The 14,257-nt window shown below is 41.4% G+C and overlaps 2 protein-coding genes across 3 annotated transcripts; both read left to right on the top strand.

Moving 5' to 3' along the window:
* The first annotated feature begins 4,824 nt into the window (after positions 1-4,824).
* Positions 4,825-8,382, top strand: LOC127778434 (triosephosphate isomerase, cytosolic). Its single transcript, XM_052305037.1, has 9 exons — positions 4,825-4,973; positions 5,836-5,911; positions 6,045-6,168; positions 6,523-6,607; positions 6,878-7,010; positions 7,491-7,585; positions 7,724-7,802; positions 7,920-8,002; positions 8,095-8,382. Exons 1-9 carry the CDS (start codon positions 4,935-4,937, stop codon positions 8,140-8,142), a joined length of 762 nt encoding a protein of 253 aa, XP_052160997.1. The 5' UTR covers positions 4,825-4,934; the 3' UTR covers positions 8,143-8,382.
* Positions 8,383-9,194: 812 nt separating this feature from the next.
* On the top strand, positions 9,195-13,287 carry LOC127778418 (uncharacterized). Of its 2 annotated transcripts, none has more exons than XM_052305019.1 (8): positions 9,195-9,722; positions 10,768-11,065; positions 11,342-11,744; positions 11,828-11,927; positions 12,028-12,087; positions 12,179-12,262; positions 12,366-12,473; positions 12,588-13,287. In XM_052305019.1, the coding sequence occupies exons 1-8, from the start codon at positions 9,411-9,413 to the stop codon at positions 12,915-12,917; spliced, it is 1,695 nt and encodes a 564-aa protein (XP_052160979.1). In that variant the 5' UTR covers positions 9,195-9,410; the 3' UTR covers positions 12,918-13,287. The 2 variants fall into 2 exon arrangements, with proteins under 2 accessions (XP_052160979.1, XP_052160987.1); XM_052305027.1 differs by lacking the exon at positions 9,195-9,722 and adding an exon at positions 10,531-10,693 and having other exon boundaries at positions 12,588-13,286.
* Positions 13,288-14,257: the final 970 nt, after the last annotated feature.

The raw sequence follows: 14,257 nt of genomic DNA, 5'->3' as shown, positions 1-14,257 counted from the left end.
CCAGTTTAAGGCTTTAAGTGCTATTCGACTATGTAGAGTAGTTTTCTTTGGAGCACTCTTACACATGCTTAAAATAACTTTGCCAAGAACTTATAATACTCACACAAACAAAGTTTCTCATCATTTAATTTAATCTAATGGGAGAAGAATTGGATGTACATATAGCTTTGTCCATTTTCATTTTGTCGAAATTATGCGCAACATAGCGGCGACAAAGCGTTGACAAAATTAAGGTGTGGTTGACAATTTTATTGTGTCAAGAATTAGGTTATATGTTCTTGAGTCGATAATGTTGTCGTATTCTATTAGTCAATATTATAGTAGCAAAACCGATAATATTGTTGTGTTCTATTTCTATGTCAAAACAAACATAAAGATATGGTTATTTTTCTGTTGATATATATAATGTGAGCAGAATATGAGAGAAAAAAAATGCTTTCTTATATTTTGCTGAAATAAGTGTTATTTTGTCGAAATGATGGAAGCATATCGTGGACTTTCTGCCCATTTTCAATATAAGCAACTTCTGGCCTGTAGATATGTGTTAAAAGTCGCCATAACCATCTTAAGATACGTTGTGCGGGTGAAAATGATCTGAATGAATTATCATACATCCGGTGGTGGAAAAAGACAACCATCCGACTTATTTTAGTGATACGAGCGATTCTGCTGGCGGTACTTAATTACTTACTGTCAATTCACAAATGTACTTTCTTAGCAAGAAAAAAGGAAGGTAGTAAAAACACTCATACAACGTATAAATGTTGATGATGTCGATAAAAATGGCATATCTTGTCGATGTAAATGAATAAATGGTACACAAAACAAATTAAATGGAGGGAAACAGTGTCAGAGACCCATGTTCTCAAAATTTCGGTAAATTCTTTTGAATTTCAGATAACCTCACGTCCTCTCCAACTGAATATAGTTTCGTTTATTCACAAGTATCAAATCCTTGGCTCCAAAAAAAGAACATGTTGACTTCTTCTTCATCCAGAAAGGAAAAAGAGAAAGAGATCAAAGAGAGAAATATACAGATGTTGCTTTCAAAGTTTGTACTACTGATTTGGAAGATTTATGAGAAGAGGAAGACACAGAGACCAAGCTTCCGAAAACCGGTTCTTGACTTGTTTATCCTGACCATGACAATTTCTGATTAAGAAATAACAAGACCATCGGGTCAGTATGTCACGACGTGGACATACTCAGGTAACGACAACGCTATCACATTGTGGACACACCATGTACGATAATGTGCTCGGCGATAATTAAGATTTTAATACGGTATTTTACTGCTCGATAATGACACAGGTAACAACATACTATTAACCTATATCCCTGTCACTCACACACGACGTGCATGTCCGAAATAGCGGCCGATCTAGCTTAACCAATGATCTCCAGAAGATTCATCTAGATAATTGGGAGGATTAGCCAATGATATCCAGGAAATTCATTAGTACTTCCTTATTCCTAAATTGATCATCATATAATAAAATCTAAAATTTCTCAAATTGACCATCATATAACCGCATGGATATACAGATTTCATTAGAATACAATTAATATAACAAGAGAGAATAAGCGCATGCTAAGGTGTATAATTGGCATGATGTTTTAATCGATACATGTAATATGAGAGAGTATGTGTATGATGTCTTAATTAATGCGATTTAAATTATCCTTATCCTTGGTGTATAAACATATATGACGATCAATTTGGGATGGAGGGTGTATTACATTATGAGGGATTAATATGCGCCTAAAACACATAGGTGGCTAGCTACTTAGCTATACTTCCTCTGTTAAAAAAAAAAGCCAATCTAGGTGAATTTGACACCACCTAGAACTATAGGTTTGGATAACTAAATACAATTAAAAACTATTTCCTCCGTTCTAACACATAAACATATAGAAATGTAATATTTTTTTAAGATAATGTAAGATTGAATGTGACATATTCTAAAAACTATGAATCTAATAAAGATAATGAAATTTTGATTGTGACATACTTATGATAGGTATATATGTACTACTTGGAATTTAAGTTATTCAAGAGTCCTCACAACTGATCACAGTCACAGGTTGCCGACCAAAATCTACAGGTATTGACTCTTGAAGTAATTATCACGACATGTTGGTGTTGTTTAAAAGTAGCGAAGATTAAGATTAACCAAGGGCACGCTAAATAAAAAAAGCTATTAGCGTATAATTAAATAAGCTTTAATATTACAAATTTTAAATAAATAAATTTATTTCATTTTTTAAAGTAACTTTTATATTAATTTTTTTCGTACGGAACATACTAAACGTTTAGTAGTTTAAATTTTTTTCCGAGGTAGAATCCGCATATTCATCAGAAAAGAGCGGGCTATTTAGGACACGTTCAACGGTTGAGCCAGTTATGGACTCTCAAATAGGCCATGTCAGAGAAAAACAATAATTCTATAGAGGCTGGCTTTCTGATCATCTCTCCACTAGTAATATGCAGTAATTAAATTCTTGTAGCAATAGTGCCATGATTTTCTACATTTTGATCTAAATGCGTGACTTTTCTTGAAGATGGACTATACAACGGCCGTTGCTTATCTCGTCTGCTCTTGTTTTTCTCGTTGTGAGCCGGTGTGAGGCCGATGGCATGCAAAACATCAATGCATCTTCCTTCTTTCTTCTTTCTTTTCCACATCATCAAATTTGTTTACATAGCAACAAATAGAGCCCATTGATTAATACGTTTGTACATGCCCTCACGCGGGAAGGAATCGACGACAATGGTGCGCATGGACCAACGTGGCTATACATCAGCGACGACAACTCACAACCGCGAAGCAATGTAAACGCAGTAGCATCTAAATAGGTAACGACAAAGATGTTCACTAATCTCCAATTTGTAGTTTGTAGCTAGTAGCATATCATCCCAGACGGGCATATCGCGGTTATAAATAACCAGCGATGGTCCAATTAGTTTGTCCAATTACTTTCACGAGTTAATCCCGATCATTCCAGGATTAATATATAGCAGGTGCACAATACACATCGGTCTCAAACGGCCTTCCTTTTAGACAACTAATTATACAAGAGATATGTAATTAATTAGGTGAACCCATCGATCAAAAGCATCACGACCTTACCTATAGAGCTAAAGCCTCCAATGGCGAGAGAGTTGGTGAGTAAAGAGCAGATGACACAGAACGCATATGTACACATGATTGTTTCTTCTAGACGATGGTCTTTCCTGGCTTGAATAATGATGTTTTATAGTAGTATTCCACTAATAATTAATAAATATCCCTAGTTGGTCATCTTCCCGACGACTAAGCGGTCAACCTAAGCACTCAACAGCTACTAGTACTAATGAATGTCGATCTGCATGTGCTTCCTGATGTGACACTAATGATTGATTAATTAAGACTATATGATGTTGAAGATTGAACCACCCAAATTCTCTACCCATTTATATTTATTCCCTAATACAATGAAGCATGCATTTATTTCTAGACTAGAGACATTTAATTATTTTACCACTCTTAAATGTGGTAAGTAACCATTTACCATGTATACCCACATGTCATAGACACGTAAGGATCCAAATGTTAACACATTGGTGTCAGATAGTTAAACGTCTAACCTAAAAGTAACAAATATTTAAATATCCCTCTATGATTGAAAGGAAAAAAAGTCTAAGTACAATTGTCGAGATATGGCAGGTTTGTTAGGGCTCTAACTTCTCAACCTAACTCAAATAATTAAGTTTAGAGTGGAATTATGGAGCAGCTTGAATCCAGATTCATCTCTCTAATTTGTTTTAATAGCACCGCTCTACTCCCTTTTAGATGGAATTGAAATCGTTTGGTTGGACTTCATCCCTAACCTCCATAAGAGGTGAAATTGGAGCTAGAAGTATGTCAAACATGGCCATATAATCTAAGAACAGCTTATCGAGATATCCAACAAAAAATAATCGTTCTCCTATTTCAGTGAGTAAAAACCTGATGGTCCAAACGAGTTGGGCTGAAAATGGCACAGTGTTTCGGTGAGACGGGCCCAGCAAGAACATAGGCCTGGTTGGGCCCCTATTCCCCCTACGTTTTCTCGGCCCACCCACCGTTGGGCTCGGCTCGGGCCTACCATCGGGCGGAGAGGAGGCCCAACTCGGGAAAAAGGAGAAACAGAAAAGAGGCCGAAAAGGCGAAAGGGATCGATGAGGTGGGGACCACCGGACCAGCGAGAGATGCGCATCCCGATGCAGCACGATGCCGCGGCGCCCTCTGTTCCGCTCCGCGCCGCGGCCACGAAAACCACGACGCCGCCGGGATCATCTGCGTCCGCCTTACCAGTGGCCGTCGCTGCTATGGATGACTTAAGCAGTTTTTTTTTATGTGTATAAATAAAACAGGGTAGTTAACGAGTCATACTTTGGTTCTGGAAGAGAATATCTTTTTAGGAAAAAAAGCAAAAGGTCATCTTACTCTTTGCTGCAGGTGCAATAATTTGCCCGGACAATAGACCTGAGTATAGTTTATTTAGTTCTAAACAATGCATCAGAATATGGAGGAAAAAGATGGCCTTAGTATAGGATCAATTGAGATGTATAGTTAAACAAAAAAGTAGATATGGATTTACAAAATTGATGCGGAATATTATATCCATGTAGTAGCTCCCATGTACTAATTTCTTTTGCTTGGAAAAATAAAAGAAGCAGATAATTTCTAAAGAAGTCCAGAGAATAAAAAGATTGATGGTGGGAGTGGGACCCACCTGTCATTGTCGGAGGAGCCTGCCTCGCCTCATGTGATCCCACGGAGGCCACACCTCTGCTCCCCCTATATTATCTTGTCCATGGTGTTTTTCTTCCTCCTCCACAAAAACCAAAATCCAATCTCCAGCTCTCTTCCCCCCCGCGTCCAGTTCCATCTAATCAGCTTCTCGTCGAGATGGGCCGCAAGTTCTTCGTTGGTGGCAACTGGAAATGCGTAATTTTTTTCTCTTCCTGCTTGAAATCTCTAGTCGCATGTTCTTGTGTCTCGGTGACTCAGGAGAATTTTTGATTTTTTTTTTCTGTTCTGGAACGCGATTTAGTGATTTAAGGGTGGAGATTGCCATGAAGGGGATGGATCTTTTTTTTTCTTGAAACATTAGGAGAGATTTTTCCACGCTGATCCAGATCGGTGTAGAAACCACCCTGGTTGGTTGAGAAGAGTGGATGGATGGCGGGGTTTTTGAGATCCGGATAATATATCTGAAGATTTGGTCTTCGTTTTCAGTCCGGTCCTAATCCTAGGAACCAGATGCGATTAGCTGCTACATATGCTACTCCTACACGATTAGCCGCGTTTTTTGGCGTTTCAACGCGAGACACTCTTAGTGGGAAATCTGGAGTTCACTGATCTTCAGGTGTTCCATCTTGCGCAAAGTGTGATGTCGGGTATGTTTAGCTCGGTTCAGACTTCAGAGTCTGAAACTTTTATGAGGTGCATGCGTGTATTATCCAGTGTCTAGAATTTGTCTCTGACGTGAATTATCAAGTGTCTAGAATTTAAGTCAGATCAAGGAGCCAACACCCGGAGATTTATTAATCAAATGGTGCATATTAGCTTTGGTCAATCGTGATTTCTAGCTTTGAACTGTTGTTAACTTACACAAGAAACGCGTCATGCACTTGGAGAACGGTAGTGGTATTGATGCTTCTTGTCGAATTTCTCGTATGCATATATGCTGAGAAATGCGAAAGAAAAGCACGGGTATTTTGTGTGATTTCAATGTCGTAGTGTGGTCTGTATCAATCTTCAAATATTTGCTTGCTAAAGACTGACATGATTCATTTTGATGTAACAGAATGGGACCACTGATCAGGTGGACAAAATTGTGAAAATTCTGAATGAGGGACAGATTGCTTCTACAGATGTTGTTGGTATGTGGGACTACGTTGCAGATTGATTCCTTTTAAGTGCGATATTTTCTGTTTTTATCATTCCCACGAAATCTGTATACAAAAAAACTGCATGGTAGGACATGCTTATCAATCTGGAACCATTGTGCTGCAGAGGTGGTTGTCAGCCCACCTTATGTGTTCCTTCCCGTGGTCAAGAGTCAGCTGCGCCCGGAGATCCAAGTTGCTGCTCAGAATTGTTGGGTGAAGAAGGGCGGGGCTTTCACCGGTGAGGTCAGGTTAGTTATCAGTTCTGTTTCAGTTGTACACCCAACATGCTGTAATGATCACCAGAAGGTTAGCTACAAACCTACTTGCAGAAAGATGCGCCATTACGCTGTTTGATTAGGTCTCATATTTAACATCACCCAGAAACAATGCCATCTTTTCAAGCTAGCATGCCATCTTTTCAAGCTAGCCTGCCTTCACTTGGTATTACATGTTGCATGTTGTTATATTTGCTCAGTCACAGTTAGTGTTGTATGATTGGCAGTCTCAATAGCCGTCTTCGCTTTTAGGCGAGGCTATAAGCCATTCACCATTGAACTCATCTTTTGTTTAAGTTGGTTGTTAATCTATTATTTTTAATGCAGCGCTGAGATGCTTGTCAACCTTAGTATTCCCTGGGTTATTCTTGGACACTCTGAAAGGAGGAGCTTGTTGGGTGAATCAAATGAGGTATGATCTAGTTTACATTCTATGAAATGTGCAGACATGAATTTTGTATAGTTTTAGCTGGAAATAGTGCAACAAGCCAAACCTGGGGATAACGGTCACTGGAGACAATATTGTAGCTACTTAGCTGGCACTAAATTTGATCCTAATCCAATATATCACCAACTTAATTTTCCAAAGGTGATCTTGTTCGCTACAAATTGGTGGATGATCTGCTGTGAGGTTTTCGTATCATAATCATCTAATGGTTTCCTGCTCTTTCCTGAATTGCAGTTTGTTGGAGACAAAGTGGCATATGCGCTCTCTCAGGGCTTGAAGGTCATTGCATGTGTTGGTGAGACTCTCGAGCAGCGGGAATCTGGATCGACCATGGATGTTGTTGCTGCACAAACAAAAGCAATTGCTGGTATCTAACCTCTACTTTTGGTCTTTTTGACTCTGTTGAATTCCTTATCCATTTGTGTACTCGTTTGATCTAAATGGTTTGCTGTTCGCCTATATGTTCAAATGGTATCTAGGATAATTTTCCATTCATTGAAGCTTTATCTTGCGAAAGTTAGTTAGATCTCATTTGATGCACTACTCATTTCTTGTTTGGCTAAATTCTACACATTCTACATCAGAAAAAAAAATCTTGCTAAAAGTCTTATAAGCCACTTGGTTATCACATATTCACTATGTGGGAGTACTCTAAAAATGGGAACATCTGGTGATCAGATGAATCCACAGGCAGTAATGTAATGTAATAGTTCAAGTGATTACTTGTTCAAGTGGTTAATGGTTTAATCTAGACCTTAATGTAATGTCTCATAGTTAGCATCATTTGATAAAAGATTAGCTCATCACATGAGAATTCAGGCTGAAATGACTATGGACTGTTTTACAGAAAGGATCAAGGATTGGACTAATGTGGTTGTTGCCTATGAACCTGTGTGGGCCATTGGAACTGGTAAAGTTGCTACACCAGATCAAGCACAAGAAGTAAGTTTCTTATATTGATAAGCACACAAAGTGTTCATTTTTCTGGTTCATGAACTTCTGCACGTTCCATAATTGTTACCTATGCTCTAGATAAAATATCTTGTTTAAACAACCATCTGGTTTGTATTATTGTATCAGGTGCATGATGGCCTGAGGAAGTGGCTCGCTGCTAATGTCAGTGCAGAGGTTGCTGAATCAACAAGGATCATCTATGGAGGTATAAATCTACAGTATATTTTCTTGAACAAACACCTTACGATTGATTGCACAAGTGCACCTTAGGCGACAACTGTCCTGGTGTCTGGACATGATTGTTTACATGATTTTGCTACAGGTTCCGTAACTGGTGCGAACTGCAAGGAGCTGGCAGCAAAGCCTGATGTTGATGGTTTTCTCGTCGGTGGTGCTTCATTGAAGGTAAAGAATAATACGAACACAGTAGAACGATTGTACAGACATGATTACCCGCCTGATTCACTGAATACCGTCTCCCTTTCTTTGTTCTGTAGCCTGAATTCATCGACATCATCAACTCCGCCACCGTGAAGTCCGCCTAAGATCTTCACCCCATTCACCTTCGGCGTGGGAAGATGTCTGAAGAGGATCATACCTTTTTCTGTGCTTATGTAATGCTAGTAGTTTTGTGCTGGAGCAGCTACTCTTTTTCCTCCCCTTCACTTCCCTGAAGCTACCTGCAGCTTGAGCAATGCTAATAATGCACACCACTGAACATACTACCATACCAATAATGTTTAGCTCCTTTTGTCGTGAGTTATTATCATGTGAGTTTCAGATCAGATTTCACTGGTCCCTTCACCTATTCGTGCTGGCATATCAGTCTGATGAATCAGGCATCAATTCTGGTTTCTCTGTGTTATGGTCTGCAATGTCTAGTGAGGTTTAAGGTTTTTGCATCTTTTGGTCCCCATGATTGATTCCAAGTAACAGGCTAACTGCCATAGCACCTCAAATTTTGGAATATCTTGTGTTGTGTGCTGATCTGCTCAGTTGGCACAATCCTCTGAACGCAACCGTTGAGCAAACTTTGCACGGTTGCTGCCAATCAATTTGAGAATGGACCAATCTTTCGTCAGATGTCTGGACCTTGCATCACACTTTCGTACGATGATATATTCTCTTGAGCAGTATACAAACTTTTAGGCCGCCATTATTATAAGGCCATGGGTTTCATAACAAAATTTTAACCAGAATTGGTAAAACTCTTAATAGCATAGTACTCTATGTAATTTGATTCTTTGGCCACTATTAGCCCATCGAATAATTTGATTATTTGGTCAGATAAACAAAGTTATCGTGTACCAAGAGTTTGGGTACTTGATCTCAGAACTACAAAAGATGAACACAAATTTGGCAAATTTGATTTCAGAACGGATTGATTATGGACTATGGAGGTAGATCTCAGAACCAAAAAAAATGAACACAAATTTGAGATGGATCTCAGAACGGCTTAAAAACTAGTAAAATTTAGATTCAGCTGTGTTTAACTCGAGTTTTAACTCAAGAAATTAACTGGACGGTTTAACCGCTGCCGCTTCCCGCCATTACTGGGCAGCATAAATAAATGAGTTCCCGCGAGCTCATCTCCCTCAACCGCCTCGCGAGAATTCAAGCCGCTCATGCGTTGCATCGCCGCGCGCTTCGCGTCACCCCCACGGGAAGCGTGACCCCGCTCACGCTGCGCTCCACCGCCGCCGCCGCCGCCGCCTCCTCCTCCTCTCCTGCTCCCTGTCCAACCAGCAACCGAGAGCTCACCTGTTCTTGTTTCTCCCGGCACCGAAAGTGAGAAGAAAAAGGAGAGGTATAAATGAGCTCGCCGACGCCATCACGGGCCGCCGCCGGGAGTAACTCCGCCGCCGCCGCCGCCGCCGCGTCGTCGTACCGGAGGCGTGGGAGGTGCACAATAAGAAGGGCGCGGGTGCGGCGGTGCAGGATGAAGCTGATGTACTTCCTGATGGACAAGGAGGAGAAGCATCGGAAGCGGGCGGAGCTGGAGCTGGAGGTGTCGGAGCTGGAGGCGGCGCTCGACAAGGAGACGCGCCTCGGCAGGATCCTCCACTGCTCCCTCCAGGGCCGCGTCGTCTGCCATTGCTGCCTCTCCACCCTCGTTCCTAACAAGGTGATCGATTGATTAGTAGTAGTAGTGATCAGCCTCTGTTCATCTGAATTTTCTTGGGTTCTTCGCATTGTGATATTTGCTGGTTCTTTGGAAATGATTTGCAGTTATTTTTCTTGAAATTTCAAAGTAGTTACTGTTTTGCAGATAATTTTTACTGTCTCTGACGAGGTACCAGAATTACATTAGAAAATGTGGTACCTTCTGTTACCTCGTTAAGGATAGTAAAATTACTCTTTTTTCGAGCCCGAAAAACCTCAATAAATCACTCTTTCGTGTCTCCATTTCATTGTTGAGGCTGTTGAGACTGGAGAAAGTCTGATGAAAACATGATTGCAAGTGATTCATCAGTGGCGTACAGTCGAAGAGAGAGTTGTCATGATAAGATTTGACACCTGATACTGATACTGTCCAGTTTATGCCTGCTGCTTGTCTGCAATGAGCATGGAGTAGACACACCAGGATATCCCCCTATGATAATTGTGACAGATGATTGCTTCTTGGGAATTTTTCGTAGTCAGGGATTTCAGAAACTCAGAGAGTCAGTGAATGATTCTTACTGTATCTCAGGTTGAAAAACTGTGCCCACTTTGGATTCCTTCCCCCAACGTACAATGTTATCTGGATCTCTGACTCCTGACATGAGGACAATACAAGTACTGTTTGCCCATTTCATTGCACAATCTTGATTTGTCTACAGATAATCTCTCACACCTTATCTACCAGATCTGCTCCCCTTGGATCCTGGCCACTCGTACCCGTTATAACTTGTCGATCGCTTGCAAGATGGAGCCATAGATTCATAGTAATTCTTTCTATTTTATTCCTTTTTAATTCACCTTGTGGTAACAGCCAATGTAAAATTTCTGCTGTATTTCATACTCTTCTGAGTAACCTGAGCAAGTGAGCAGCACACTACTCTGATCAATTATCGGTGCATGTCTGTCCATTTCGATTATCAGAGAATGCGAAAAGTATATCACTATAAGCCATCATATCACTTGAAACACTTTGGTAAGTCAATAATTCATTCTTTCCATTGTTGCAGATCAGGGGCCTCCTTGCAGAGCTAGCAATTGTGGAGGATGAGATATTCTACCTGGAGAAGAAGGTGGACGACTTACGGCTGCGGCTTCACCGGGAGCGCAAGTGGACTGATCAGTGCATTTTTCAGCAGCAGCAGCAGAATTGGCCGCAAAATCGCCATCAGAGGCACTCCATCTGCAGCCTTGGTGGAAGGAGGGAGCTTCAAGGAGCTGAGTTGCTACCAAGGCTACCTTGTCCTGGCAGTGATGAAGCTCTTGAATGTGAAAGCAAGGCTTCTGTTGGATCTGCCTCTAGCAAAGGTACACAAATTTCATCATTCATATGCACTCCAAAGTTCTAGGTCTAAAAATGTTCTGTTGGTTGTTGAGTTCTTGCTCAAGTATTCAGAGTCATCAGGACACATAAAATTCAGTCTGTCAACTTTTTGTTCATCTTCGCAGAGAGAATTTTAGTACACAGGCTTCTTTGCAGATTCCTCTTTTATATTATACAGCACAAACGAACATCTTGCTGCATCTATCTATCAGAGAAGGATAGAAAACATTTTGATTCATGATTCTTTTTTTGTTGAGTAGGTGAGGAAGTTGAGCAAATACGAAGAAGCAGCCACTCATTTGAGAATTTGAAGCTCCCTGAAAGGAAAATCTGCTTGAGTGGCCCAAATAAGCTCTCTGAGGAGCTGATCAGACTGACAGTGAACATCTTCCACAAGCTGAATAAAACAACGGATGCAGCAGAGCTGGAGATGAGCAGCACATCAAAGCTCAACATCTCCTGCATTGGCCCCAGAAGTCTTGTTCCTAAGTCGTCTGCGATCACCGGCGCAGCCATTAGCACTCTCAAGAACCGCAGAATGTCACAAGGCGGCGACGGAGCAGAGAAGGAGATTGGGTGCCACAAGAGATTTGTTGAATTTACGAAGAGCTCGTTTGATGTAAGCCGCATATCGTCGTGTCTTGTAGACATCAAGAACTTGAGGTGAGCTATAACCCCTTTTTTTTGTTGCAGTACAGTAATCAAAGTAAAACTCGATTCTGATGTCACTTGTTTTGCTTCCACAGAATCTTGATGCAGAGGCTTTGCAATGTTGATCCAAGTTTTCTGACGAACAAGCAGAAGCTGGCGTTCTGGATTAACATCTACAACTTCTGCATAATGCATGTACAGTAAGCTGCCCTGATCAACAAAACACACTGGTGATGAAATAAGCCCTGCTTCATTCATTGCTAATGCAAGAAACTGTACTTTACAATGGTTTTAGGCATATCTTCAGCATGGCTTACCTCCATCTCCAGATAAGCTTCTTGGATTGCTGAATCAGGTAGACTGTTCTTTCTGACAGAGAAATCAACTTAATTTTCAACTCAGTTATATTAAACCACACGCTGAACAAAGTATTTCTTTACCACTAGGCTTCAGTGAACGTGGGAGGAACAGTTCTGAATGTTCTGTCGATCGAGCATCTCATCCTGAGACACTCCCCTGAAGGCAAGCAAGTAAGCAGATTCACAACAATCCACATGCCATTATTTTTCACAGTTCTTATACATCAATTAGTTTGATTCAAACTCAACAATGATAAACTTGATGAACAAAAAGGGAATCATGGACGAAAGGGAGAGAGATTTGCAGCTCTCCTACGGGCTAGGATACCCTGAACCCAACGTCGTGTTCGCTCTGTGCAGAGGCAGCCGCTCCTCGCCTGCAGTACGTACAATCTTGAATCGTTTCATTGGCAGATCGAAACACAGTCTTTCCTGAACAAAATATTTTCATTGTTCAGAATTCAGATTAAGAATTCTTGTGTGTTTGGATTTGCAGCTGAGAGTTTACACGGCGGAGGACATCTCGAACGAGCTGGAGCGAGCCAAGGTGGAGTACCTGGAGTCGTCGGTGCGCGCGGCGAGCAAGAAGAAGGTGGTCGTCCCCAAGCTGCTGCACTGGCACATGCGGGACTTCGCCGACGACGTCGCGTCGCTGCTCGAGTGGATCTACAGCCAGCTCCCCGGCCGGTCGTCGTCGACGGGGCAGCTCAAGCGCACCATCAGGGAGCTCCTCGGCGCCGCCGGCGCCGGTGGCAAGGCGGCGGTGGCGAAGGCGGTGGAGGTGGAGCCTTACAGCGCCGAATTCCACTACCTGCTGCCACTCTGATGCGATGAACCTCTGATGATGAGTTTCTTCTCCTTGCATGCAGCATTGCTACGTACGGCTTTGAAGATATTCTGTTATTTCGCCGCGTATACCAACGTGTACATCGTTGCAAGTGACTAATCTAGTCAATCAAACAAATAAATTTAGTGAAGTATATATAGTTCAATTTTCCCCCCTACTGAATCCAACGATGTGCAGCCATTTTAGAAGTTAGTAGTTGTAGTATGACTGATACTCCCTCCAACCATCCCAAAATGTTTTGGGGGAGTAATTGTTAGAAGGAAAAATTGCAAAAATGTACCTCAATATCATCCTGAGTTAAGATCCCCTATAAAATATTTGTTACAGATACTTCCTCCTCTTTTTTCGAATACGCAAAAGGATTGCACGTCAATATATTAGAAGAAATGAATATTTGTTACACACGCAATCAGCCAGACCGACTTATGTGAAGAAAGGGAGAGAAACAAAAGACCAAGAAAAAAAGACTCGGTTACTACGACTCCAAACAGTGGGAAGGGCAGAGCCCACTACTCTCCCAAAAAACCCTAAAATTAGCAATGCCAGCTAACGACCATAGATGGCCCTCTAAGAGGATGGATTGTAGGACCTCCGAGACCGAAGATAATGCAGAGTTGAAAACCTTGCAGTTCCGTTCCTTCCACAGTTGCCAGGAGGATCAGAGAATCGAAGCCGGGATGGAGATGCTCAGGCAAACATGCCCTAGACGAAGGCCACCAATCCTGGAGGCAACTACCACGGGAGGGAGAGAGGGATACTCCCTCGGACCAAAATTCCCTCCTCTGATTGAAATTCCCCAGATACACTCATATTTGAATACTGATAGACAAGAAATTCTCCGCATACCAAGCCTGAGATGACACGATTAGCACATCCTCACTCATTGCACTCACCACGTTGTTGGGCCACGGCGATCGTAAGTCTCCACTATGGGATATCGGAAGATGAGATGTTGTGCTTGGCTCATGGGATTTGGTGGCGGCTGGTTTCTTTGGCACATTCAAATTCAGTAGATGATTTCGGTATGACATTGTGCCGCTAAGAATGAAGATGTGTCAAGGGCCATGTCCATCAAGAACATAACACAGGTGGAAAGAGGAGAAAAAACGCGGGAGCAACATTGATTGGGGATAAATCTCAAAACTAAGATGAATGAGGAGGTATTTATAGCTTAGAGGGGAATCTGAAACTGAGATGAGATGATGGTTTTGCAATTTTCAATTTAGGGCCATTTGAATCAGAAAATTTTATATAGGATTTCATAGTATTTAAATCTTAATGGAATTTTTCCTATGTGATCATTTGATTCAAAGGTTAAA

This window comes from Oryza glaberrima, chromosome 1 (genome assembly GCF_000147395.1).
Source record: "Oryza glaberrima chromosome 1, OglaRS2, whole genome shotgun sequence".
Lineage (NCBI taxonomy): Eukaryota > Viridiplantae > Streptophyta > Magnoliopsida > Poales > Poaceae > Oryza > Oryza glaberrima.
The sequence above is the reverse complement of the archived record's forward strand: the minus strand, read 5'-3'. Positions and strand labels throughout refer to the sequence as shown.

Bases quoted from the DNA above. Each gene is read 5' to 3' on its own strand.
- LOC127778434 (XM_052305037.1), top strand. From the start codon at position 4,935: ATGGGCCGCAAGTTCTTCGTTGGTGGCAACTGGAAATGC. The intron at 4,974-5,835 runs GTAATTTTTTTC...TTGATGTAACAG, and splicing joins TTGGTGGCAACTGGAAATGC to AATGGGACCACTGATCAGGT. The intron at 8,003-8,094 runs GTAAAGAATAAT...TTTGTTCTGTAG, and splicing joins TCGGTGGTGCTTCATTGAAG to CCTGAATTCATCGACATCAT.
- LOC127778418 (XM_052305019.1), top strand. From the start codon at position 9,411: ATGAGCTCGCCGACGCCATCACGGGCCGCCGCCGGGAGTAACTCCGCC. The intron at 9,723-10,767 runs GTGATCGATTGA...CCATTGTTGCAG, and splicing joins CCACCCTCGTTCCTAACAAG to ATCAGGGGCCTCCTTGCAGA. The intron at 11,745-11,827 runs GTGAGCTATAAC...TTGCTTCCACAG, and splicing joins GTAGACATCAAGAACTTGAG to AATCTTGATGCAGAGGCTTT.